Source organism: Lepidothrix coronata, unplaced genomic scaffold, assembly GCF_001604755.1.
Source record: "Lepidothrix coronata isolate B3197 unplaced genomic scaffold, Lepidothrix_coronata-1.0 Scaffold27, whole genome shotgun sequence".
Taxonomy (NCBI): domain Eukaryota; kingdom Metazoa; phylum Chordata; class Aves; order Passeriformes; family Pipridae; genus Lepidothrix; species Lepidothrix coronata.
In genome coordinates, this window is record NW_016690207.1 from 1,010,443 (window position 1) to 1,035,202 (window position 24,760).

The 24,760-nt window shown below is 48.9% G+C and overlaps 1 protein-coding gene across 5 annotated transcripts in view; it reads right to left on the reverse strand.

The window, feature by feature from the left end:
• The window catches only part of SIK3 (SIK family kinase 3), a 73,933-nt gene that overhangs the window by 23,695 nt on the left and 25,478 nt on the right, over nucleotides 1–24,760 (reverse strand). For all 5 annotated transcript variants that reach the window (XM_017809471.1, XM_017809469.1, XM_017809468.1 and 2 more), the window contains exons 2-4: nucleotides 13,250–13,366; nucleotides 10,937–11,000; nucleotides 4,875–5,036 (exon numbers count right to left, since the gene is read on the reverse strand). In XM_017809471.1, the coding sequence (XP_017664960.1) occupies nucleotides 4,875–5,036; nucleotides 10,937–11,000; nucleotides 13,250–13,291 (268 nt within the window). In that variant the 5' untranslated portion in view covers nucleotides 13,292–13,366. The remainder of the gene's footprint in view (nucleotides 1–4,874; nucleotides 5,037–10,936; nucleotides 11,001–13,249; nucleotides 13,367–24,760) is intronic.

Sequence of the window (24,760 nt, forward strand, 5' to 3'; positions counted from 1 at the left end):
AAACACACAGTGAAGCTGCAGCAAGTGGAAACCTCTGAAGATGAGTTTTGCCTCTGTCACTGGTCAGAAAGAGGATCTGGGGTGATGCACAGCCTGGCAGTGAAACAGAAGATCCCAAAGTTGTGCAAGGAAAATTTGACTGAAAATGGGTGTTTAAATACCTGCATACAAATGATAAAGAATACCTGAGATACAAAAGCACAAAGGTTTTTTTCTTCCCCCCATTTCTTGAAATAAATACACATTCACCTTGAAAATGAATGTTCATTTTTATCTGCTAATTTCTCCTTACAGCTTTTTATCCATGCTCCAAGGGAAGGACTTTGCATGAATCCTGTAGCCATCGAGAAAGGTTAGTTTTCCTAAATCACATAAAACTCCAGGTTTGCTCTAACACATTCAATACTACCAGTTAATTACCAATTAATTACCAGTTCCAAACCAAATCCCAAGAGCAAGCCATCAGTGAGGCCAGTGATGGCCAACACCTCTGTGCTAGAGGAATGGCAAACCCCACCAGCACTCCACAGAATGCACCAACTGTGAGTCCGTGCTCCCACCACTTTCCTCACAGGATTTTCCGTGACCTAATTTCAGGTGACTCCTCTCCTCCTTCAAACAGCTTCTGTAGAACTCAGCAGACCACCTGGTGCTGCTCCTGCCAGCTCAGCTCCAGGAGGGCACAGCCGAGTTCCTTCTTCCTGTCCCTCCACAGGGGGAAAGTCCTTGCTGTGGAGATGATTTATGCTTATGAAGAATACCTAACACAGCCTGTTCCTGTGGAAACACCTGGAGTGCAGACCAGGCTGCTCAAACCCTACCTCAAAACAGCACAGAGATGGTAAAATGTTCTTTAAAAGCACCACGGTATCAGAACAAGGCAGTTACACACCCTTTGGGTTTTCACTGCCGGCTATGAAGCCATTTAAACCTCCAGTGAGCCTTTGGAGGACCATTCCAGGGAAACAGCACTCAGCTGCACAATTGTCTTTTCCACCTCTGCAAGCTTTTGAGCTGCTGTCTCACGTTTAAAGCAGGATGTGTAACAAGTGCCTGAATTATGGCCACTGGAACAAGCACCAAAACGCTGCAGCACTGGATGTGACTCCACCTCCCAACACAGCATTTGGGTCAGGTTTAGATGGAAACTCCTTCCGACTGTGGAATTTTGGTACTTCCCATATTCTGAGCAACTTATTCTGGTTTAGACACTTTTATTTGTCCTTTTATGTACTCGAGGGGGCTTTGAGCACTTGGGGAACCACCTGTATTTTCCAAGGAGTGATTATTGCCCTGCAGAGCCAGGAGCAGCTCCAGCCCTGCACACATGAGAGGCCCAAGGTGCACTGGAGTGCTGCACTGGTCATGGTGAGCGCCAGCAGCACAGGCAGGGTGTGCCATGCCAGGGATGTGCCATCCCAGGGATATGCCATTCCTAGGCTGTGCCATCCCAAGGATATGCCGTTCCTGGGCTGTGCCATCCCTGGGATATGCCGTTCCTGGGCTGTGCCATCCCTGGGATATGCTGTTCCTGGGCTGTGCCATCCCAGGGTGGTGCCATTCCAGCTGGCAGCACCACGGCCTCAGAACAGACATGCAACAGCTGCCTCCCACACCCTTCTCTGCTTCCCAAGAGCTGCTGGAGATTGGCCGGCTGGGAAACTTCATCCCTTCCACATCATGCTGAGGTTTGCCCAGGGATTCACAGCTCTTTTGGCCAGGAACGGGAGGTGGGCCCAGAGGAACCCGCAGAGTCTCTCCTTAGGGCACAGGGCCAGCGGGGCCACAGGCACGGCACCGTTCAGCCAGCAGGTCCCGGAGCTGCTGCACTCACCCCACGGCTGCCCCGGATTTTGGGATGACAGCTTGTCCCTGTGGAGAGCTGCTGCTCTGCCCGGCACCTCCACACTGCTGGGCTCTGCAGGGAGCTGGAGCCAGAGGCTCTGTCATACATGGACACTGCCCAAAGGCTGGAAACAGCTTCCAGCTCCCACCTGTGCTGAGTGACCGAGGTCAGGGCTGGGGAAAACAGCAGGGTTTGAAAACCCCAAAAAAAGTTCAGGGAAGGATTTGAAAACCCCAGAGCAACAAACAACAAAATCTAAACCAAACAAAACCGCAAATTACCACTTAAATAAACTTTCTTAAAATCTATGGGAAGTCACAGGCCAAGTTGACCTATAAATCCAAATCCTCAGGGGGCAACCAGGTCTCATTCCACAAACAGATGTGGAGGGAAAAGGGCATTTTTGTAAGAGCAAGGTAAGTCACAATGATGTGATATAGGGAAAATATTTAAAAGAAACATCTCTGTTACAAAACATGGGCCCAGTCCCTCACGTTTCCTCAGAGCACAGCTCAGGGAGTGGCGTCAGTATTTGCCCAACGGGGATTTTATCCTCAGGAGGGGAAGGAGCAGTAGACTCTTGCAAATGAATGCAAAGCGATGCATAGATCAGATTCCTCTCCAAAACCATCCCCGGGAAGGCCTGGGTGTTTAGCAATCATCAACTCCTGGCTGAACTCTCCGGCCGGGAGCACAGGGAATGCAGTGCCAGCAGCTACTGACTCAGACTCTGAGAAGGTACACTGGAGAAAAAGCATCCATGGGAAAAATGAGAGCGAGGGTCACGGCGTTGGGATCTCACTGTTTATGGAAAAATAGTACAGCAGCAATCAATCAAAAAAAACCCCAAACAGTGACCATCAGTGAGACCGGCGGCACTGCCCCACTCCGGGGCTGCCACCCTCCCTCCCTCAGAGCCAGGTGCCTGCCTAGTGCCAGGTAAGGGATTTAAAGCTGCAAATGGAGGTCAGGAGGAATGTGCCAGAAAATCTGCACTGCTGAGAGCCTGGAAAACTCCAGAAGTTTGAGTTAGACACTGTTAATGGGTTTGGCAGTGAAGGTTCAGCTGATTCTCCACCACTGCAGCTGGCTTTGTGCACTTATCCTGGGAGGTCTGGTGTGAAGCAGATCTCTTGCTATCACTTCTTGATTTTTGCACTCTTGAAACAATGGAAGAACTGGTGTCAAGTTGTAATTGATGAGTTACAGGGAGAAAACTTAATACTTGGAAAATCCTATACCATAAATCAGCTTTTCCAGGCTACCTTTCAAAGCACTACTGCATCTTCCAGCCAAGGCAAACACTGCCACCACCAGGGTGGGGACTATCTCCTGCAGTCATTCTGGGAGCACAGATCTGGAAGGAAAGGAGTTTCCAACTCCCTTAGATAAAAAAAGGTTTCCACAATTTTCAGAGCTCGTCAGCCTGCTCATGAGGACACTTCTTCAGCAAATCCAGTCGAATTCCAGTTTCCACCTGGGTTAGTTTTTAACTTCTCGCTGTTTGCCAGGCACCCTCCCCCTCCACACAGAGCGGATTTTCCCCGTGAACACAAGATGGCCTCAAATCATTAGTGCAGCACAAACCACCAGAAAGTGCTGCTCAGAGACCTCCTGAGCAGCCTCTCCCCGGAGCTCCATGACCTCTCCACTCCTACTCCCAGGAGCTCCACTCCTTCATCGGTGTCTCACTTATCTCCTGCTCCCAGGACAGCACGAGCAGGTTATCACCCCTGTGCCAAGCAGGACATGGTTCAGACTGTTAAGCGTCCAGAGGAAGGTTCATCAGGTCCTTCCCTCCTTTCTATTCCCTCCCCATTCCCTCCTCAAAAAGTGAGGATGAGGGAAGCCTAAGAAATTACTAATCATTTTACCAGAGCTGAGTGTTAAACTCTAACCTAACACCTAAGGATGGTGCGTGAGAGAACAGTAAACACAACAAACAAGACTGTTTCCTTTCTTCAAGATGGTATCAAGATAGAGGAGCAGCTCCCCACCTCCCAGCAGTAAAATTGCTCAGAACGAAAAGTTTTGTAGCTCTCAGCAGTTTAAAACAAAACAAAACAAAACAAAACAAACAAATGACAAATGCTTGTAAAAGGCACAAGCTCTCCCAGGAAGTCTGTTAGGAGAGGGGGCAACAAAGGGCTTTCCAAAGCTGCTCTGCTGTGCATTAGGCTCTGCTAGAATTAAATGGTGAGTATGAGGTCTTCCACTTCAAAAGCCCATGAAATTGGATGACCAGGCCAGCGTTAAATCTTCCTGTTTCAATCAGTTGCTACATAATCCCACAAAGCCAAATAAAGTCAGACCTAGTCAGTGCCCCCCAGAGCTCAGCAGCCAAGATTCAGTCTCATGGTCAGAGGATCAGACATGCAGGTCTGTGTTAGGTCAGTACAGAAATGTCCAAGGAGAAAGGTCTCTGGAAGGGCAGTTAGTGCCAAAAATTCCCACTGTCCTGCACAACTCTGGGAACAAGCAGAGGGCCTTGTGTGTTCAGCAACTTCAGCTTCTCTCCCTGCAGTGACTAAAGCCCCCAAAGCCCTGGGGCCACTCTGGCTCTGTCAGAGCTCACCGTGAATGACTCCAGGAGTGCTGCTTCCCCTTCACTGCTCTGCCATCCACCTTGTCATCCCTGCTTTGCCATTCCTTCCCTCTCACCTAGCCTGACCTGCTCTGAAGAAGCCCTAACCCAGCAGCAGGACTCAGAACAAGGTCACTTTTGTGACACTGTCTCACCCATTACCCGGAGGACCAAACACCAGTGTCTGCAGCCACATGTCTGCCTGGGAAGCCAAACCTGCTCTTTTTCCTCCTTCTTTTACTTTGCACTACTTGAAGAGAGACATAAATCTCCTGGCTGCAACCTGGCAGTTTCAGCTCTGGGCAGCAGGCCACACAGAAATCCAAAGCTTCCTTTAGCTGCACTGCGTTTCCTTCCCCCTGAATACCTGGAAGCAGCCAATGCCCACATTTATGAACTCCTGAAAGCAGCTGCCTTCCCCCCACCCCGCTCTGCTCAGCTCACCTGCTATTTTGATGTTCAGGTTCGCATCCAGGAGGAGGTTTTCTGCCTTCAGGTCCCTGTGGACGATGTTCCTGCAGTGACAGAAGTTGACAGCAGCCACGATCTGCTTGAACTTCCTCCGGGCCTCCTTCTCGGCCATGCGCCCGTGGGCCACCAGGTGATCTGAGAGGGGAAGGACAGGAAGGGCTTAACATTTATTTTATTTAGAGGACAGCTGAGGGGACGGCTGGAAAAACAGAGTTGTTTTGTGACAAAGGCAAAGGTTTTAGTATCTTTTTTCTACATCAAAGTAAAAACAAAGCTTTCCAACCTTTGCCTTCAGTCAGACACCAAAGCCTCACGTCACATCATCTCCACAGTGAGAGGTGCAGGTTCCCGGCCATGTGCCATCCCACCTTCCCTCTGGATTTTGTGTCTTTGGTCTAACGTGCCTCACAGATAACTCCTGCTGGAACCAGTGAGGTCCCAGGTAGCTACAGACACAACCTGCTCCTCACCTCAGCTTTCCAGCCAGCAGAGCTACGAGCTGCAGGAGGTATTTAACACCATCCCTCTCTGCAGATTGGTGAAAAAACATCCTTGCAAAATCCAAAAAAGCATTTCATTATAAAAATGGAACTGGCTTCCACTACGGAAATCTGAGCACTCCCAAATATTTTGCTGAAAGCCTGCACTCTCACTCAAAGGTAGTATTTGTTGCCAGCTGGGCTTTCCTTGGAAGGCAGCACTGCACACACGGACAGGAAAAGCCTCTCCAAGAGATCACAAAGGCAGGCACACAGCAGTGACCCAACTGGAGTCAATCCACCTAAAACCTGGAAGCACCAGGCTTACAGAAGCCAGTCCTCACTGTCCCGTGAGCAGGGATGGGCAGGCAGGAGACAGGAGGCAGAAATGGCAGAGAAAGGAGGAAAAAAAGCATCCCTCTCCCTGAAGCATCAGCAGAACAGGCAAAACTCTGCCAGTAAAAGCATAAAAATCGAAGTGGCAGATGAATTATGAGGTACAATTACTGCCCTTTCCTAATACCTTTCTACCCAATATGTAAATCTGGCTAAAACTAACGTAGCAGGTAAGAGATACAGGTAGGAACAGCAGCTTGCACGACTATGGAACTGAGGACAGTGCCATAAAAACCCAGGAGAAACTCAAGATGTGCCCTGGAGAGTCCCCAGTAACCACACGTGGGACCAGGGGGGTTTCCAAGTTTCCCCAGCTCACAGGAACAGTTTTGGAGGTTTACACAAGCCCTGTCCCCTCTGGCACAGGCCACAGGGTAGGTCAGCAGAGGCACCAGTCACCCAAACCCCAAGGGCTTGTTATCCCCTGGCCCACTTCAGGAGGTTCTAAGCCCTCAGCAGGGACATCAAGCTGGCCTCGAAAGACTTCTGGCCAAAATTAGGCTGAAATGCTCCATGTCCCTCCCTAAAGCCCATTAAAACTGGGGGCTCGATACAGATACCTGTTCTGGAAAATAATAACAATAAATCACTTGTGCAGGTTTCTCATCGGGTGGCTGTGTTTTTCCCCAGTCACCCATTAATTAAAATACCTGTGACATAATTGACTCGCAGTAAATACTAATTACCAAGATCCATCAAAGCAGTTGTGCTGCTCCTGACTGCACAGCAACCTACTTCTGCCTTTGCCTGCTCATGTTGAGCAACAGACTCGAGGTGTTTTTTCAAAGAACTTGTCAATTAACTTTTTATTCATCGGATAAACTTATTCCATAAGCAAATCTGAGCCAGGGCTGGGGAAGGAAAACCATCACCAAGTCAAATCTGACCCTCAGCTCACTTGCTAGGAAAAGCAAAGGTAGCATCTCAAATTGCCCCGTCGTATTTCATTAAGGCATTTGCATGGTCATAAATTTATTACTCTGAGGAGCTGGAGACTGACAGCAGAGCTCAGCAAGGGCTGCTCCAATTGAAGTGTTGCCACTGATCAACAGGTAATAGCTCAGCTCCTAAACAAGGTCATTCACATCTTCTGCGCCGCTGGAATTTCGGAGTGCAGCGAGTGCCCTTAAAACAAAGCACAAGGCTCCAGTCTCTCAACAATTTCGGAAATATTTTAGCAATTCTCCTGCAGGCAAGAAAACAAATCCAGTTACTGCAGCAGGTGTCTTCCTACAAGTTCTCTCCTAAGCATATTTTTGCCCAAACCAGGGTCCCCCTGTCCCCGGCAGGGACGGCGACACAGAGTTGCAGCACACTTCTCTCTGCCCTGTGCCTCTCACACAGAAAACTCTGCTGCCCCTCTGATGAGTCAGTCCTGCTTAGGCTGCAAAAAACCCTTTTTAGGTTGGGCGTGAAATTTCACTTTTGATGAAGAACTGGGAGCAGGGGCCAGCCCCCGAGCCCTGCACGTAGGCACAGCCCTCCAGCCCGCTGACATTTCTGCACAGGCTCCAGAGGAAGGACAGGAACAATGAGGCTACAGAATACTTCACATACCACCAAGGGCAACTGGATGCCAAAATTAACCATTGAGAGCTTAGTCTGCATAAACCTCTCATGCAATGGAGGTTCCAGAGCTGACCTGAGTGCTCAGCTGGGAGCCAGCACCCTGCTCTGAGTGTGCCAGAGCACCCAGACGTGCCACTGGCTGTGCCAATGTCACCGTGCTCCTCGGGGGCTGGAGGTGCAGGGTGATGCTCCTCTGAGTGTCTCCCAGAGAGGAAGGAAGGCGTAATTTCATTCCACAACCCTTAGAAATATCAGTCACTGGTCTCTGTACTTATATGAAGCACCTGACGCCGTTCTCTGAGTTAAAAAAACAATAAAATCCTCCACTGAAGAAAAATGAGCTGGTTCAGAGACAGGACTGACACACAAGTTTCCACTTCTCGCCTCTGGACAGACGCCTCGTGCTTTTAAGTTGCTTTTCTGTCTGGAAAGCAAACACTGCTGAAGCTTCACGTCTCCATGTGGTGGATTAAGTCACATTTCCAGTGAATTTGGGGACATTGTGATGTCAGAAACAGCTTGACCTTCTAGAGATGGGCACCATGTAGTTGAATGCTCAGAGAGTTCAGGATGAGTGGGCAGGAGGTGAGGAGACAGGGCAGACGTGGTAACCACATTAACCAAAAATCATTTTCTAAATTTTCTGCAGTTTTTTTGTCAGTCAACCAAGAACCCATATTCAGTCAGTGAGGACTGCAGATTGTTTACAGTGTTCATAGTAAACAGCTGAAATCAAACCAGATTTTAAGACTATATCCCGTTTGACCTCAAAAAAGGACACTCGAGGGACCTGGAACAAAGAGCACCCTATGTTTAAAAGGAGACATTCATTTGTTCATAATGTCAAACCAGCAACCCAACCACACGCAAAACATGGATAGGGACAAAAATAACAATTTACATTTGGCTGCTCAAACCCACAGCAAACCCAAGCTCTCTCCCTGGTCCCCACGCACCGCTACGCAAACAAAGTGAATTATCAAACCATTTCCAGTAACAGATGAATCAAAGACACTTACGGCACAGCTTGGCCACTGAAGGAGCTCTCAGCCCTTTTACTGGCAGTTTGGATAAACAGGTGGTACAGCCCTCCCAGGTGCTGACCCGGGATCCCTGCAGAGCCCAGACCAACCAGGGACAGGACAGACACGCGGCCAACACTCCCTGACTGCGGCCATTTAGAGAAACCACCATTCTTTCAGCTAAGAATTCCAACCTCTAGCACTGTCTCTGTAATACTGACAGCTGCATGGCACAGTTAAAGCCTTGGAAAGTTTTGAAAGCATCACAGAAGCAGCTTAGGACAACAAAAACTTGCAGTTCACAACAACACAGTGCTGTAACTCCGGTTCCTTGAGGCACTGGCTGCGTTCAGCTTTACCCTGGGTGTTTGGCATCCAGACAACCATGGCTGTCAGTCTCCTTCCCTTTCTGCAGCTCAGCACCACAGTTTAAAGTCTAGGTCATGCAGGTGTTAGGACACAACCAAAAAAATGATAAAAAAGACTCAGCACAGGCCCATTTCCCAAAGGATACCCCGGTGCCCAGCAAGGGACACAGTGACAGCGGCTGCACTGTTCATACACACCTCACACACCATCTCTGCAGCACATCCAGCATTCCCAAGAAGCCCCCCTGCCATAAGAGGGACAGACACTGTGCTGAGGGCTCTGCAGGGGAGGTTTTACCCAGCAGGTGAGCCCCAGCTGAGCCGAGCGGGCGCAGACCAGCCCACGCTGCCGTCAACCTTCTCTCCACGACACGAGGACACGAGATCCTTCAGTGCTGGAGATGTAAGGACTGCAAGGAAACCTTCCCAAAATGGGCTCCTGTTTCCTCCCTGCAAATTGCTTCCGCTGTTAGAACAAAGTCTTAATGGCTCCTCAGGAAACTCTGAATACAAAAAGCTGAGACTTGAGTTTCCCCCTCTCTGCTCTTGCACCGAGGGCAGTGCCCGAAACTCCTCAACACCGCGTAGAGGGGCACGATCTCCTGGCTCTGCTCTGGAGAAACCTCAGCTATTACAGAGCTGGCTGCTCCCAGCTATCAACAAGGAGAAAATGCTGGGCAGCAACATGGAAATTAGCCATGCTAATGAGCTGAATTTACTACAGCAGAAAATCTTTCAGAAGGCAATTAGGTTTTCACTTCGACTCATGCAGAAGGCTATTTTTGTAACCAAAGAATTCATTCCAAGTTTGTATATGAGCTTGCACATAGTTCTGGATTTAAAAAAAGATGAGCCCATCTCTGCCAAATTCAACAGAAGAGGGAGAAAAAGTAAAAGGGGGTTTATACTTTTCTGTGGTGATCCACACACAAGTGAACTCCAGCACGCATGCAGGTGATTTCGTGCACACTGGAAGGGGAATTTCACAAGCCACTGGAACCGTTCAGTGTGCCCAGCACCATGATTCATGTTTGAATAAACCACTGCAAGACTCAGCAGGAGAAAGTCAGTTCTTCACCGGGCAATCCACACTTGCCCAACATCAGCTGCCACTTGCTTCCCCTTCGGCTGTCACCTCCTCGGGGAGAAATCCAAAGGACATGGGCAATGTTGAGATGGAGCCATGACAACCATCTACAAAGGTACTGAGGAACTGGTAGCAGATAACAGTTACTGGAAACCAGCACTTTTCAGCTCTTATTTTCCTTAATTTGGGGCTTCCCTTGCTTCACTAAAAGCTTTGTCTTTTACTACAACTCAGCTTCTCCTCCAGCAAAGTGAGAAGTGAAATCAAAAGTGAATCTTCTGCAATGACTGAAGAGGACAGGGGGAGAGTTCCCACATAGCTGACAGTGTGTGACTGTCCTCACTCCCTTGTCTGAACCCAGCTCACCTCAAGCACATGGGATTTTCCCCCTTTTCAGAGGCTCACATTGGCAAAACCGGGACAGAATCTTGCAAAATTTTGACTCCGTCGCCCGGCACAAAATTCCAGCGTGTAAGTAAATTCCTATTTCTACAAGCTTTATTATTGGTCACCGAACAAATTAATAAATCAGTCAGCAGTTCTTGCAGTTGTGCTGCACAGACACTTTTTTTCCTTTCAAGAACAGCTCCTGTGGTCAAGAAAGCTCAGCCAAAAGACTCTTAGACAATGGTGTTTGGAAGGGATGTAACTGATGTTTGCTAAGATAACACCAGATATCAAAGAGAAAAGACAAGACATGGTTCTGAGCACAAAACACTCCAGAACCACACAACTGCCTGTTTCTTTGAAAGCTACCAACACACACCAACAGTTCCACTATGATCAATGAGGTTCATATAACTTGCTGGGAAGCAAAGTATTCAGCAACACTAAAATCCAACTGGATAACTATTTCCAACACCTTTAATCCCAAAGTCAGCACAAAAGAGGAGCAGCACCACCTGTCAGTGAAACCCAAAGAAGAAACAGAGGTTATGGGGATTATTTTTCCATCAAGTTGCTCTCATTTATTCCTTTACTCCTCTTGTCAATGGAAAGTTTGCAGGCTGAAGGGCACCTCTCAGCTGAAACAGGAGAGTGTGGCAGCTATTTTCAGTTTACTGTAGTTGACCAAGTGCATTATCTGATTAAAGAATGCAATAAATGTACTTACCAAATATTTCCCCTCCACTGGCATACTCTGTCACCAGATAAATCATCCTCTCTGTCTCCATAACCTGCACACAAGGACAGAGAAGTGACACATAAGGAGACTGCTGAGTGCAGCAGGAAATGGATCTAACCCAACTTTATTCTTCCTCTCACAGACGTAACTGCTTTCATCACATCCAAACTGCGACCTTCCCCTTGCTTTACAGAACCACGTGAAGGAATGGACTGGAATTGGGGAAAGCAAGAATGAAACAGCAGGTTTCAAACACTAAATCTGTAACCACGCACAACACTTCACCTGCACCTTCCTCCTCCTCCATGTCTTCCCTTTAGCATTTGCTCCCTGGTCTTGTTGTGTTCCAGCAGCCTGGGAGACTTCTCAGGGCTGCTACCACCAAACCAGTTCACCTGTCTGGTTGCTCAGGCCACTGCAGGCACTAAAACAACCATCACAGTCTTTGCAAAGGGGGGAACATTCACTGAATCTGTGACTTCCCAATGAGTCAAGAGCTGGTAGAATTGAACCAGAGCTCAGGCTTTGCTGGAGGGAGTCCCCCCCCTGCAGTCAGGTAACACCCTGTTTTCAGCAGCTTTTAACACATTTTTCAGAGTCTGTTAGTACATTTGGGGTGCTTTCCAAAACTTGATACAATTTATTTAGCAGTTCTGTCAATGGAAAAACACCTGGTGTTTCAGTTCAGGACCACACTGTAGCACCTCCCGTGCCAGGCCCAGCAGGGTAATTTCGGTACTCCAGGGTGTTTGGAAACATTTTGACTTTGTTTTGGCTGTTCTCTGCTTCAAAGAAAAGTGAAAGTTCCCCTTCTAACATGAAATGGACTGTTATCCCCACAGAGAAGGCAAGCACTGGGAGCCCAGCACCGCCTGTTCTTCCTGAGGATTAGGGTTGAACATGTAAACTCCATTTTTTCCAAAATCTGTGCCTGATCCAGACAAGTGCAGCTGCTTCAACAGCTGGATCCCCCTTATTCTGGATGTTAAAACATGAGTATAGCAAAGACGAACCTCAGTTCTGCTCCACTGTCACAGGACAGGATATACAGCTCCCACTTAATGATCCTACTTGTCCGGAAAACTCTTAGGTAGATTTTTAAGCACATTTCTGTTTCCAGACAGAATCTCTCATATTATACACAACTGTCATTATAGACAACTCTTCTTTTTCACTTACATCTTTTAAGTCTTACAAGCTCAAGAAAACACGATTTTTCAACTCAACATTCCTGATGCAAAGATGTGACAGGCTCTGAATTCCCAACTCCAAGCTTCAGTAGTTTTTATCTAAAAATAAATGCCAGTGGAAGTACCAAGACAGATATGCCAGATGAAAGAGACTCCACAGCAGGGACTCTTCTCTCACCTTACCAAAGCCAAGCCACAAGTGTCACCTGTTCAGTATCACATCAAAACCTTTAGATGGAATAAAACAGGTTGAAAAAGGTTTTTTGGCTAAAAAAAAAATAAAAAAGAGGTTTGAGGCATCAGTTTGCAAAGCAGCATTCCCTGAGTACCTTCAAAAACACTGCAGTTCTGCAGGGCCTGCTGTGAGCATCTCACATGTGGTTTGGCCAAGGCAGCTAAACATTAACCTGTCACTTCTGCTCAGTTTTAACTCTTTGGAGTCCAAATAAATACTCCTGTCCCTCAGGCACAGAGGAGAAGCAGACCCCTCTATTCCTCTGCTCGTGTGACACCTGTTGCACCTTCCTCACTGTTCTATTGGATGGTGCAGCAGGAGGGGCATCACCAGATACCTGCGTAAAGGGCAGCACGTGGATTCTGCCTCTGGGGCGTTTGTTTGCAGACAAGAAACGTCAAACAAGCTGCACAAAAAGTCTGCAAACAATATTGCCAAGCGGGTCTGCAGCCAGCATTGATCCCCTTCCAGGAAAGGGCTGAGCACACCAGCAGGTCCTGGGGGCCACAGGGAGCTGGGCAGGGAGAGGACAGCAGGGCAGCTCAGTCCTGCTCCAGGGTGAGATTTACTCCCTCCCTTAAACTGAGAAAGGGAACCCGCATCCGGTTTCCACTGGGAAACTGAGAAGCACACAATGGCCATAAACAAGTGGCAAGAGGCCAGCCCACAGCGGAAGCACCATGTCCCAGAAAAGAGAAGGATTAGCCACACTTTCCCCCTGCCCCTCCAATCCAAGTACTCCAAGACCTTGAAAACAAAAAGGACTTCCCCAGTTTCACGCAGGAGGAAAGGAGGGATAACACTGGAGAAAGTGCTACTACGGAGTGTAAAGCTCTAGGGCCAAGGGATGGAAAGCCCACCTCGGAGTGCTCCTACCTGGTACAACCTGATGATATGTGGGTGGCAAAGCATCTTCATGATCTGGACTTCTCTAAATATCTTCTTCAGGTTCTCTTCATCCAGCTGAGTCTTATCAATGATCTTTATTGCAACCTACCAGAGGGGAAACAAAAGAGAAGTTACTGACCCAGCTGCATCATCCACACACCAGCTCACTGCACCAGGGCTGAAAAAAACCCAAGCAGGGATGGAAATGGGGGGTGGTGTCAGGCTTCTAACAATTGAGGTATTTATTTATCTGTTTGAAACCAGAAGTGCTCTGTAACGCTACACTAGGGGAGTTTAAACAAGCCTAAGTGCTTCCAGTCAGCTGCTCTCCAGCCTCCAACACTTCCTTGCTTCTTTTCCCTCCACCTTCCCAGAGCTGGCAGCTCCCAGTTCCTTTGGGCATCAGAATCCAAATGGGGAGACACTTCTGTGCTGAGCACTATCTCACCTCGAGTCCACTCTAAGCAAGCACCTCGCTTCATCCACACGCACACAGTAAGGGAGGGAATCTTTTCTGGAATGATGGGATGAGCAGGGGAGAAAAGGCAGAGTGAAACCTTGCTGGAGCAAACAGCTGAGAGAAAAAGCTACTCTGCCTGGCAGAGGAACATCTGCCCTGCTGCTTCTAAATCAAATTTCAGCCTTAAGTATCTTCCTCCCCACCATGAAACACCCGTGCAGGCGAGCAGCCCCAGCCTGCCAGCCGAGTGCAGGATTTGTGGGATGAATTACCATCCCCCAGCAGGTTTTCTCGCTCGGAGATGGCTCTCCCTGGGAAAAGAACCGCTTTTACAAATCTCCTGGTTGCTTTGCTCGAGCCTAATTTACACATGTCCTGCCCAGGAAGGCTGCAGGATCATGCAAAGGCCTGGGGAAGGGCATGCAAAGCAGCACCGCCGTGAAAACCGCTGAGGATGCACAGCCAGGAAGATCCGACACAGGAGCCCAAAGCCCAAATACAGAAATGCTCAAATTGTACCAGGACAAGTGCTCTGTGCACAGCGACATGCCAGGACCGTGGGCACAAACCCACAGGGGCACACAGCCCAAACACACGTCCCTCTCCTAGTGCCAAGCCCAAGTGCAGGGCTAAAGGGCTCTCACAGGCACGGTGCTACTTGGAGAAAAACCACCAAAGGACCTTTAGATACTTTAAGGGAATCTTTATTTAAGGGAACAATCTGAAGCACATGAAAATTAAGCTCCACATTTTATGATCAAATCCCTGCCAGGCAACAACCACCCTGCATGTGAGCAGAACTCCAGCAGAATCCCGAAAAGGCACCCAAGCACAATAAGCTGTTTCTTTCATTTGAAACCTTCGATTCAGAGCGCAGGAACGGCTCCAGGAGCCTTCCAAGTCACTGAGCATGCTTCCTTACAGCGGGAGCTGGATGGCGGCCAGGTCTGGCACTCGGCGCTGGGAGCTGCTGGCAGGAGCAGGGCTGGAGCCGAGGCACAAGGTGAAACGGCAGCCCCAGCCCCGCGGGGGCTGCCAGGCACTAAAGGGGCTGTGATTAACGGGGCTGTGATTAACGGGGCTGTGATTAACGGGGTGCTGAGCCGGGCCCTGCTGGCAGAGCTCAGCCCGTGGCTCCTCGGCCGCGGGGTCGGCGGAGCTGCGCTGCAACAGCTCCAAGGACAACGCTCAGGAGTGGGCTGGAAAAGTTAAAAGAGAGCCAGAGGGGGATTGGGAAGCACTCCCCACACGCTTTTCACCAAGGATTTTCCTGCAAGAACGGGCTTTTGTGAAGTTTAAACATAAATATACATAAAAGCTAAGAGACGTTGCCACGAAGAGCGAAGCCAAGATGTCTACCCGGAGACATGAGTCATTTTCAGGCCCAAATACGCAAATGAAAATCCACAGATCTGGAGTATTCCTAAGCTCCTTACTCATTTCCCACCTCTATATTTGCTCTAAGGAAATCTCATTTCCCAGCTTAATTATATGGCTTGAGTTGACACTCTCGGCCAAGTTCAAGGTATGCAGAGCACCTGATCGCACCCAACTCAGTCAGCAGGGCCAGACACAACACAACTGAACTACTCTGGTTTTCTCTGATAACAGGGGTAGGGAGAACCAGGCTGTCACCTCTGCTGTCACCTCCCCTGTCACCTCCTCACGCTGCAGGATTTCCACGTGGTGTGCTGAAAACTCCACACCCACAAGACACACAGTACCTGGATCAGCAGCAAAGGAACACAAACAGCAGCCAGGAGACGTTCTTGTGAAGGATCTTATCCCAAGTTCAGCCAAGCAAACCCAAACCCAAACCCATCCTCAGAAGTTACACAGAGGAGAGACCTGGTGTTTCCAAAGGGGTTTCTTCCAAATGTTTTCATTCCATCCAAATGCCTCTGGCAACTGATGCAACGTAAAAGGCAAAAGTCTCCTGAAAAATCCTGGGGAAACCACCTTGTGCTCCCGTTTCAGGAAGTGCAGAGCTTCCTCACGGCCGTTTGAGGGTGGAAGTAGGAAATCCCCTCCGTGCTCCGTGGAAGGGAAAGGAAAGGCAGGGAATTTCAGGGCTGGGGAGCCGTGTTCCACCCGGGGCGCCGCAGAGGAGCTGCAGTTGGTTTGTTCCAGAGGTTTGCTTTGGATTCCTTTGGAGAATTGCTTTTTTTCCAGAGGGAAGGAGTGGTTTAAAGGCTTTCCAGAACAGACCAAGTTGGTTTCTCCATTCCTGCATTTCTCAGCTGGCAAATGTTCTCCCTTCCCTCGAAAGATGATTTGAAATTTCAACAGAAAAGAGACTGGCTGAAGTCCTCGGGTCGGACCAGCCAGACCGACTCCATCTAAAACTCAGTCACAGGGAACAGCCACAATGGATCCAGCCCTTTATTTATTTATTGGAGATTATATATTGGGGAAAAACAATCAAACAAAAGGATCTTTAATATCTTCAAGGGGACAATCTGAAGCACATGAAAATTAGCCTTCATATTTTATGAAAAAATCCTTGCCTTGCCTCCAAATATAAAAAATATTTATTTAGTAAGGAAAGTGCCTGCTTTCCTTCCTCTGGGAAAGTCCTCCCTGCCTGGGCCTCCTGACCAGGAAAGAGCCCTATGACTGCACAAAGTCCTCATCCTCCCAGCCATCCTTGCAGGTCATGAACACAATTTGGCCAGTTTTGGTTGCAGTTCTTCCTGCTGCTGCCAGTCACTAAACCACCTCACCCCAGGACCAAGCATCAAGCACACAAACACTCCAACCAAAGGAACACAAGCATTTATGGCCCCACTAGAAGCAGTGTTCTGTATTTATTCAAAAAGAATCAGTTTCAGGTAGTTGAAATACTAAAATAAACCCCAAACCCAAAAATCAAGTGCATTCCCTCATGCTTACAAACATCACATAACACAGAGAGCGAGCAAGACTAAACATCGTTAAATAAAGCACAAATCCAGCTACAAGTAGAAGTGGAAGAAAACCATGATCTAAATTCTTAAACAATGAAATACTCTAAAAAAGGAGTCTGAGAAATTAACTATTCTTTTATCAGAAGTTAATGAAGCTTACAGGCAGGAGGATAAATGCCAAGCCTGGAGCATGCATGCTGCTACCAATTAACAAAATGTTCCCTCCACTTCTAAACAGCTCATTTATTCCTTCTTGGATCCAACTAAAACTTACACTAGTAATTTGAGGAAAGAATTGTTATTTGGAAGGAATGACAAGTTGCTAAAAACAATTGGTAGAGGGCAGGTAAGGTGTTCAAACTGACACCTGCAGGTTGCTGTGGAGGCCCCGCTCTTTGGAGCCAGGTGGCTTTTGTCCATTGTTTTTCCAGATTTTTCTTCTCCTGGTGCACTTCAGCTGAACACTGCTCCGTATTTTTGTGATCCTAAAGCTGTGCTGAGTATGTGTGCACGCCAGGCAAAAGCCTTGTGAGATGGAGTGGGAATTTCAACCCCATGAAAGCAAAAGTGGTGGTTGGGAAAAGGAAGGAGAGGTACCAAAACTCCGGAAGGCCAAAAGGGAGCACGGAGTTATCCCTGATATCAGCATGTCCCACTGCATCCCACGGGAAGTCAGGAGGGACAGAAGGTACACTTCAGGCCAAAACAGCAAGTTGCCTTCAGTGCACCCAAAATGCTCAGAGATATGAACTCAGGCTGCCCCTCTGCCCTGAGCACTGACCATTTCCTTCAGCCCAGTGAGTGGAGTCTTGGCAATTCCTGCTCTCAGACACACAGGGTTCTCCTAAAATTCCCAAAGTATAACTACAAACATTATAAATTCCTAAACTGCCCCAAGACACCAGATTTTCCAATCTGGCAGCCACCAGAGCTAAAGATCATGCCAAGGTGAGGAGCTCCTAAACGAAGCACAAGGTTTGGAATTGGAGAGAAAACCAACTTGCAGGAGTTAATATTTATGATGTTTCTCAGCTGAGTGTGGTTAATAATCTGACAGACTTCCTTGAAACTATACTGCCCTGCCAACAAGAAGGGAAATGAACTGCTGGGTGCCCAGGCAGATGGGCAGGAGGAGGCCAGGGTGGCACAGGGGCAGGGAGAGGACAGGTACCCTGCTCTGAGCTGCTCCAGCCCCTTGGAAGGCTCTGACAGGGAAAGAGGTGGAAGCACAGTCTGTTTTCAGTGGAAATGAGCCATGGAACAGTGCATGCTTCCTTTTTCTTCTGTGCTGTGAAAAAAGGAACAAGCTCGAGATCCTGGCCTGGGCAAACATCTACTCCTTCATGCCATGCATCTGCATAGATCTAATTATAACTGTAATTCAGCTATAATTAAACTTTCCTGCATGAATGATCATTCCATAAAGAAGGCACCTTTTCCATTGCAGTTCAGCTGTTTCTGTAGCAGTGACAATCACAAAACCCCACTTCTTTCAGGAGGAGCCCATGTGCCCTGTCTGAGCAGTGACTGCTACAGAAGTGGAATTGTGGCAGTGGCATTCCCTAAGTCAGCACGGATCTCCTCCATGGGACGGGAGCCAACAGATGGCACCGGCAATCCGACTGCACTGAGAAACTCAGCATGTTCATTTGGGAGCAAGACATCTCCTAGAACTGTTCTGAGGAGTCCTCCTGCTCCACATTCCTCTCGGGAAGCCCTCAGTAAACACTCACTGGATGTCTTCTGCTGTGGATGGACGTGTCCCTGCAGCTCAGCTCCCATGTCACTCTGAGGACACGTGGCAGAGCACAGCCCCACGAGGAGCTGTCACCACAGAGGGTCCTTGGACTGATAAATGGATAAGCCTGGAAAAGGCTCATCCCCCTGAATTCCTCTACATTTGCAGTTATGTCAGCTGAGGAGCCCTCTCCTCTCCGTCCACCACAGCTACAGCCTTCCTGGGCTGACAGCGTGAGCTGTCAGAGGGGCTGACAGGGAACAACTTCCCTTCCCAGTTGCTCCTGCCTGCCAGAAACACTTGGGAAGCTCAGGAACATGGCCTGTTTGGATTAAGCAGCTGCTGGAGGGGTAAAAATCACTCCCATAAGCAGATACTGAAGCCACACAGGACCTTCAGGAGAACTCCAGAAGCAGAGAGGGGGACACTGAAGGGGGAAAAAAAGAGGGATAGGGAACTATATACTGGGGATGATATGCAGATTAGCTACGTGTAGAGGCACTTAGCTGGCATATGGACACACGCTGTGATAAAAACACAGTGTGAACTCCAGGCTCCTGCGGGTCGTGCCCCTTTTCGGGAGCTCAGTCGGACGGATGTCACCCCACAGCAACGCCGCGGTTCCGTACGGACAGTCGCTTGGCAGAGGCACATGTTTTTCAGGCAAGCTGTCAGCACAAGCCTGCTGGTGTGTTTGGGGTCACTAAAAGTGAGCTCTCTACATGCAAATAGGCAACTTGTACAATTTTCAGTCGTAAGAAAGCGCTCGGCAAAAAGGAGGCCCTGACACTGCAGACACCCAGACTGCTCCTGGCAAGCTCATGGGCAGAACAGGGGCACCTCCTCCTCAGAATTAACTAACCAGCAGGACCCACCTAACTAAAAGTGATACAGCAAATAAAACTAGGCCACTCTGCAGCAAAATCAGTGGCTTTTGGAGGTGGCACAAATGCAAATATTGGCAGCAACTGAAAGCAGGAAACTGTGGACGAAGATGTGCACAGAGAAGCTGCATTTGCTCAGGAAGGAAGTTCTCACCTTGTCCACATCCCTCTGCACAATCAATGCAGGGACTTGTGTCTTGCACAGGGTGAAGAAAATACTGATGGTGTTATGAGAAAAGTCAATACATCCAAATCCTCTTGGCCTGCTGCAACGTTAATACCCAGCTTGTGTGAGCGCTGTGCTCTGCCATGACCTCTCCTTGTCCCGGGGGGAACAGAACTGGGATTTCAGTGACCAAAGCACAAACCCCACATTTACATTTACAGCTCAGTGAACCAGCTCCACCCAGGTTAGAAAATCTCATCATTTCATGGCATGTATGACAGCCTGCAAACCTCACAGCCAGAGGAAACTCATCTACAGCATCCTCAAGGAGCTCAGCCTTTACCCATGCTGACAACCAACAGACCAATTCCTCCTTTTCCAGTCCTGGAAACCACCAAACCACCACACAGCAGCTGCAGCTTCTCTTTACACACAGAAGCCACCAAACAGGCACAAGAGGTGAGTGCCCTGCCTGAAACTCGCTGCTCACAACAGGACCCTCAGTGCCAGTTCAATGGTGATTTAATCCCAAATGCAAATTCTTTCTGTTCCTCTTCTGGAAGCTGCAAGGGATGACAGGTAAGCTCTGGCATGTTCAGCCACAGCAAGGGAGAAATTGTGCTCTGCAAGCCATGAGCAACCTTGGTTGCATTGCTAGAGCTGGGCTTCCTCTGCTCTCCTCCACCTGCCACCCTCACTTGGCATCCCAGGGCACAAACCCTTCTGCAGAGCTTCTCATCATTTCATCACCTGGGGCAACAGCAGGAAACAACACAGACACTCGAGTTACCTCCCCTGGCTGACAGACACTGCACCAGAGCACTCTGAACAGCATCAAGGGCACTGGGATTGCAGGAAAAGGCAAGGGAATGGGAGCTGGAGATGCCCATTAGATAAACAAACCATTTCCGTGCATGAAGAACCTCCCGCTGCAAACGGGAGGTGCTGTGAGGGTGATTCCACGAATTATCACCTCAGGCTGCAAACACAGACCTGGGAAGAGGCTGAGCAGAGGGACAGGACACAGTACTCCACACAGAGCTGCTGCTGCTTGGCTGGGAAGAGCATATCCAGGATGTATGGAATTACTGCATATCCCCACAAAACCCAGTGGCTGCTCAGCGATTCCCTGGGGCTCCAGGCTGACCAGCAATCCAGGGGACCAAGCAGTGACCAAGGAGCTCAGCTGGCCACAGCTTAGCACAGGAATCCCTTAAGCTACACCACATCTACCTCCAGCCTTTATCCTTCTTAATGACAAGATTTCCAGAGCTTTTTAGAGTTCTGGTCAGACAATGAATCTCCCAGTGCCAGCCACTGCTGCCTCTTCCTTCTCGGCTACAGCCAGAGACTACCTGGGATTGAGCTGAAGGCAGAGCAAGTCTCGGCAAACCAGACTGCAGGCAGCCACACCTAACCACCTCAAACACAGATATGGCAGAGCCACACCACTCCTGTCTCCTAAATTCCACTGGGTTCACGCTGCATTACTACTGACCTCTCCATCTTTTCATTTCACACTCTGTTACAGGAGAAAACCCCTCCAGCTCCAACAGCTTGAGCTGACATTTGTGCCAGTAATTTGTTTTTAGTTCAGAAGCCTTATAAAATTCCAGTAATGCTTTCCAGATGCAAGGCTGAGAACTTCACAGGAGTCAGAATGTGAACTAGAGGTGGTATGGAAAATTATTTATTTGATTGAGGGAGGAGAGCAAACCACACCCACAAATGCCAGCCTACAGTGAGTACTCGTACACTGAAATACATCCACATGTCCATCCACAGACAGCAGGCCTGGGCTGTCACTTAATAACACTCCCTCATACCTTGACTACAAATGCAGAATATCTAAAAATCAGTACTAAAATTAGCTTAAGCCAAAGGGAAAGAAACTGAAGTAAAACCCAGGTAAAGACCCCTTTCCCCCCACAACTCTTCCTTCCCTTCTTTACGTCTTTTTTCTGTCTCAAGACCTTTTGATCTGAACAGTGTCTTTATGGCAGAGATGGAGACTTCACAAACCCTCAGAGCCTTTCTGTGGCACAGACTGAGCTCTCCCAAGCCTGTGCTTGCTCCAATCAGCTCACAAAGCTCAGGTGCACATCAGGCCCCTCTCTGGTCACATCTAACCCATGTGCAAGTGTAACATGTCATACAGACCCCAAAAGAGAAAGCAGCTCCTGCTTGCAGCACTAGCAGTGTCCCTGTAGGAATTCCAGAGGATCCACCAGGGCAGTTCTGAGTGGAAGGAATGAAGGCTCAGCCATGAACGTGGCTGTGGTGCAGCCCTATGATCTGCTGACAGTCTGCAGCGCTACCTCCATGGCTTCCATGCAAATTAAAAGCAATCTTGGCACTCACTACACAAAGACTGCACTTGCTAATTAAAACCGGTTTTTGAATGAGCTTAAACCAGTGCAGAACCTCATGGAGGTGCATTTAAATCGATGCAAACCAGTTAACCAACAAATGCCATCTGAAAAAGCAGATCCCGGTCACGTAAGCTCCACTGTTCCGAGGAGGCTCAGATGCAGGCGCTCTGACAGCAGATGGGAACGCTGCAGTTCTGCCTAGGCCTGACTGGACTCCTGCTGGAGCTACAGCTTGGCCTCCCACCCACCTGTAGGCAAGCAAAGCCAAGAGGCAAATCGAAATCTGGGAGGACACTTGCCCACCCTGGTCCCCTTTCAGTCCAGGTCACGCCATTCAAACCACTTCCTTAATTGTTCTCCACTCAGCAGCTGAACTGAGGCACTGCAACCTAAACATCCCATAAAAACAAATAAAATTCGGTTTACCAACAACTTGAGTACCCATTTGTCAATATTAGGACAGGAGAAGTTTGTTGTGCGTGGCAACTGACATCCCTGCAGGCATCTGATCCCAGCATCTCCCAAGATTGCCACTGTGCCATTTACAGAATTATTTACAGAATTACGGAATCATTGAGGTTAGAAAAGACCTCCAAGATCATCGAGTCCAACCTTTGAACAGACACCCCCCTGTCAACCAGCCCAGAGCACTGAGTGCCACGTCCAGTCTTTTCTTGGGCACCTCCAGGGATGGGGACTCCACCACCTCCCTGGACAGTCCCTTCCAGTGCCTGACCACTCTTCTCGTGAAGAAATTCTTCCTGATGTCCAATCTAAACCTCCCCTGGTGCAACTTGAGGCTGTGTCCTCTCATCCTGTCCCTTGTTCCCTGCGAGAAGAGGCCAATCCCCACCTTACTACGACCCTTCAGGTAGTTGTTGAGAGCAACAAGGTATTTCCTGAGGCTCCTTTTCTCCAGGCTGACCCCCCAGCTGCTCCTCACGGGACCGACTCTCCAGACCCTTCCAGAGCTCTGTTCCCTTCTCTGGACACGCTCAATGTCTTTCTTGCAGTGACGGGCTGACAAAGAGCCAGCGCTGCCAAAACTGGAAGACCCACCAGTGTCCAGAGAATCGTTTTCCTCATCCACCTGCTCTCCAAGGGGCCCATTTCCCACCCTGCTACTGCTCCTGCCTGCAGCCAGAGCTGGAGGAAACCCTACGGGGCTGTTACTTGTGGGCGCTGCTCGAGCAACACCGGCCTCGGAGAGAGTTGCTTAGCAGCAGAGTTTTGGAAATGTAGTCGCATGCAGGAAGAAATCTGTCACAGCAGGAGACGCATCAGGAATGCTGCACGGCAGGGCCACGGCTCCTGCTGCAAACTGAGCCCCAGTGGAGACCTTCCCTCGGAGCAGAGGGGCTGCAAGGAACGGAGTAGCCTTGTCTGAGGGAAGGGCTCAGCTCAAACAGTAATACAAGTCTTTACAAAGCTGCCAGGATATTGCAGCAAGCAGATTTTGAAAGTGTTACTGAAAGTTCCCTGGATTGTCACTTTGCTCTAATTCAGTCACGACCTAAAAATGCGAGTGATGAGGAAAAATAGAGCATTTCAGGTACAGAGCGTCCAATCGGAGCCAGGTCTGAATTACTGGATTAGAAAATAACAAAAGCTCAGAAGTGAGGAAATTTAGAAGCTGGTGTGCATGAAGTGATGTGTTAAGAACATACTGTACGTCAGGGTGTGAACATTTTTAAGCAACGCTTATAATGCAAAGAACACTACTGGGACTGAGAGGAGAGGGAATACCTTAACCTCACTCCTGTCAAACAGGTACAGAGCAGCCAGCACTGGGACACCACAACAGGTCTCTCAACAAGAGTAGCTATTCTTTAATGACAAAAAACAGCTGGTTTTTAATGACAAAACCAACACACACAGCAAGAGCACCTCTGGCTTGGTTCCCCAGCCTGCTGTGCACCACAGAAATCCAACTGCTGTAAACTGTTATCAGGAAAAACACCTGGCACCACACCAGGATGTGCAGCAGAATCACAGATTCACTTAGGTTGGAAAAGACCTCCAAGACCATCGAGTCCAACCTGTGACTGATCACCCCTTGTCCCTCAGTCCAGAGCACTCAGTGCCACATCCAGTCCTTCCTTGGACACCTCCAGGGATGGGGACTCCACCACCTCCCTGGGCAGCTCCTTCCAGTGCCTGACCACCCTTTCCAGGAAGAAATTTCTCTTGATGTCCAGCATGAACCTCCCCTGGCACAGCCTGAGGCTACATCCTCTCATCCTGTTGCTTGTTGCCTGTGAGAAGCCGCCAGAGCCACCGGGAGCATTTGCACTGGCTTCCAGTTTATTTCCCGAGGCTCTGCAAGGGTTAAAGCAAAGGACTTCTGGAAGATATTAAGCACTGATGTCTTGGCTTCCCTTCTGCAAACAGCAACAAGCTCCAGAGGAATCTGTCATCCCATATAACAATCCCTTTCACTCAGCCTCAGCGGCCTGTTCCCTTCTCCTCGCCACAGCCCGAGCAGTGGCTCCGTGCTGGGCTCTCACACTGGATTCTGCCCACATTCCAGGGAGGAGGCCAGGCTCTGCATACACAGGACCTCTAATGTGCACTTAGATTCAGAAGTGTAATAGCTCCTGGTTAAAAAAGAAGGCTGTAGAAACGTTAAATATCACACTGGGATTACCACAGTACCACAGAAAATCAAAAGTGACGGATAAGATGGAAGGAATCAGTGTTCCTCTTCATCTGCCATCAGGTCCATTTGGGAATATGGTATTCTGGGCTCTGAAACAGACTTGCACAGATATTTTTCTAACCCTGTAAGCATTGGGTCTTTTCTATACCAAAGTGAAACCAGTGGGATATTCAAAATAAACTATAAGCAACAGCCATGCACTTGCAGATAAGGAATTTTTTCCCAATATCTAAGATTTCAGATACATCAAATGCCTCCATGTGCATCATCCTGCTGTCAGCAGGGACTGCCAACACTGCTCCCTCACCAGCATC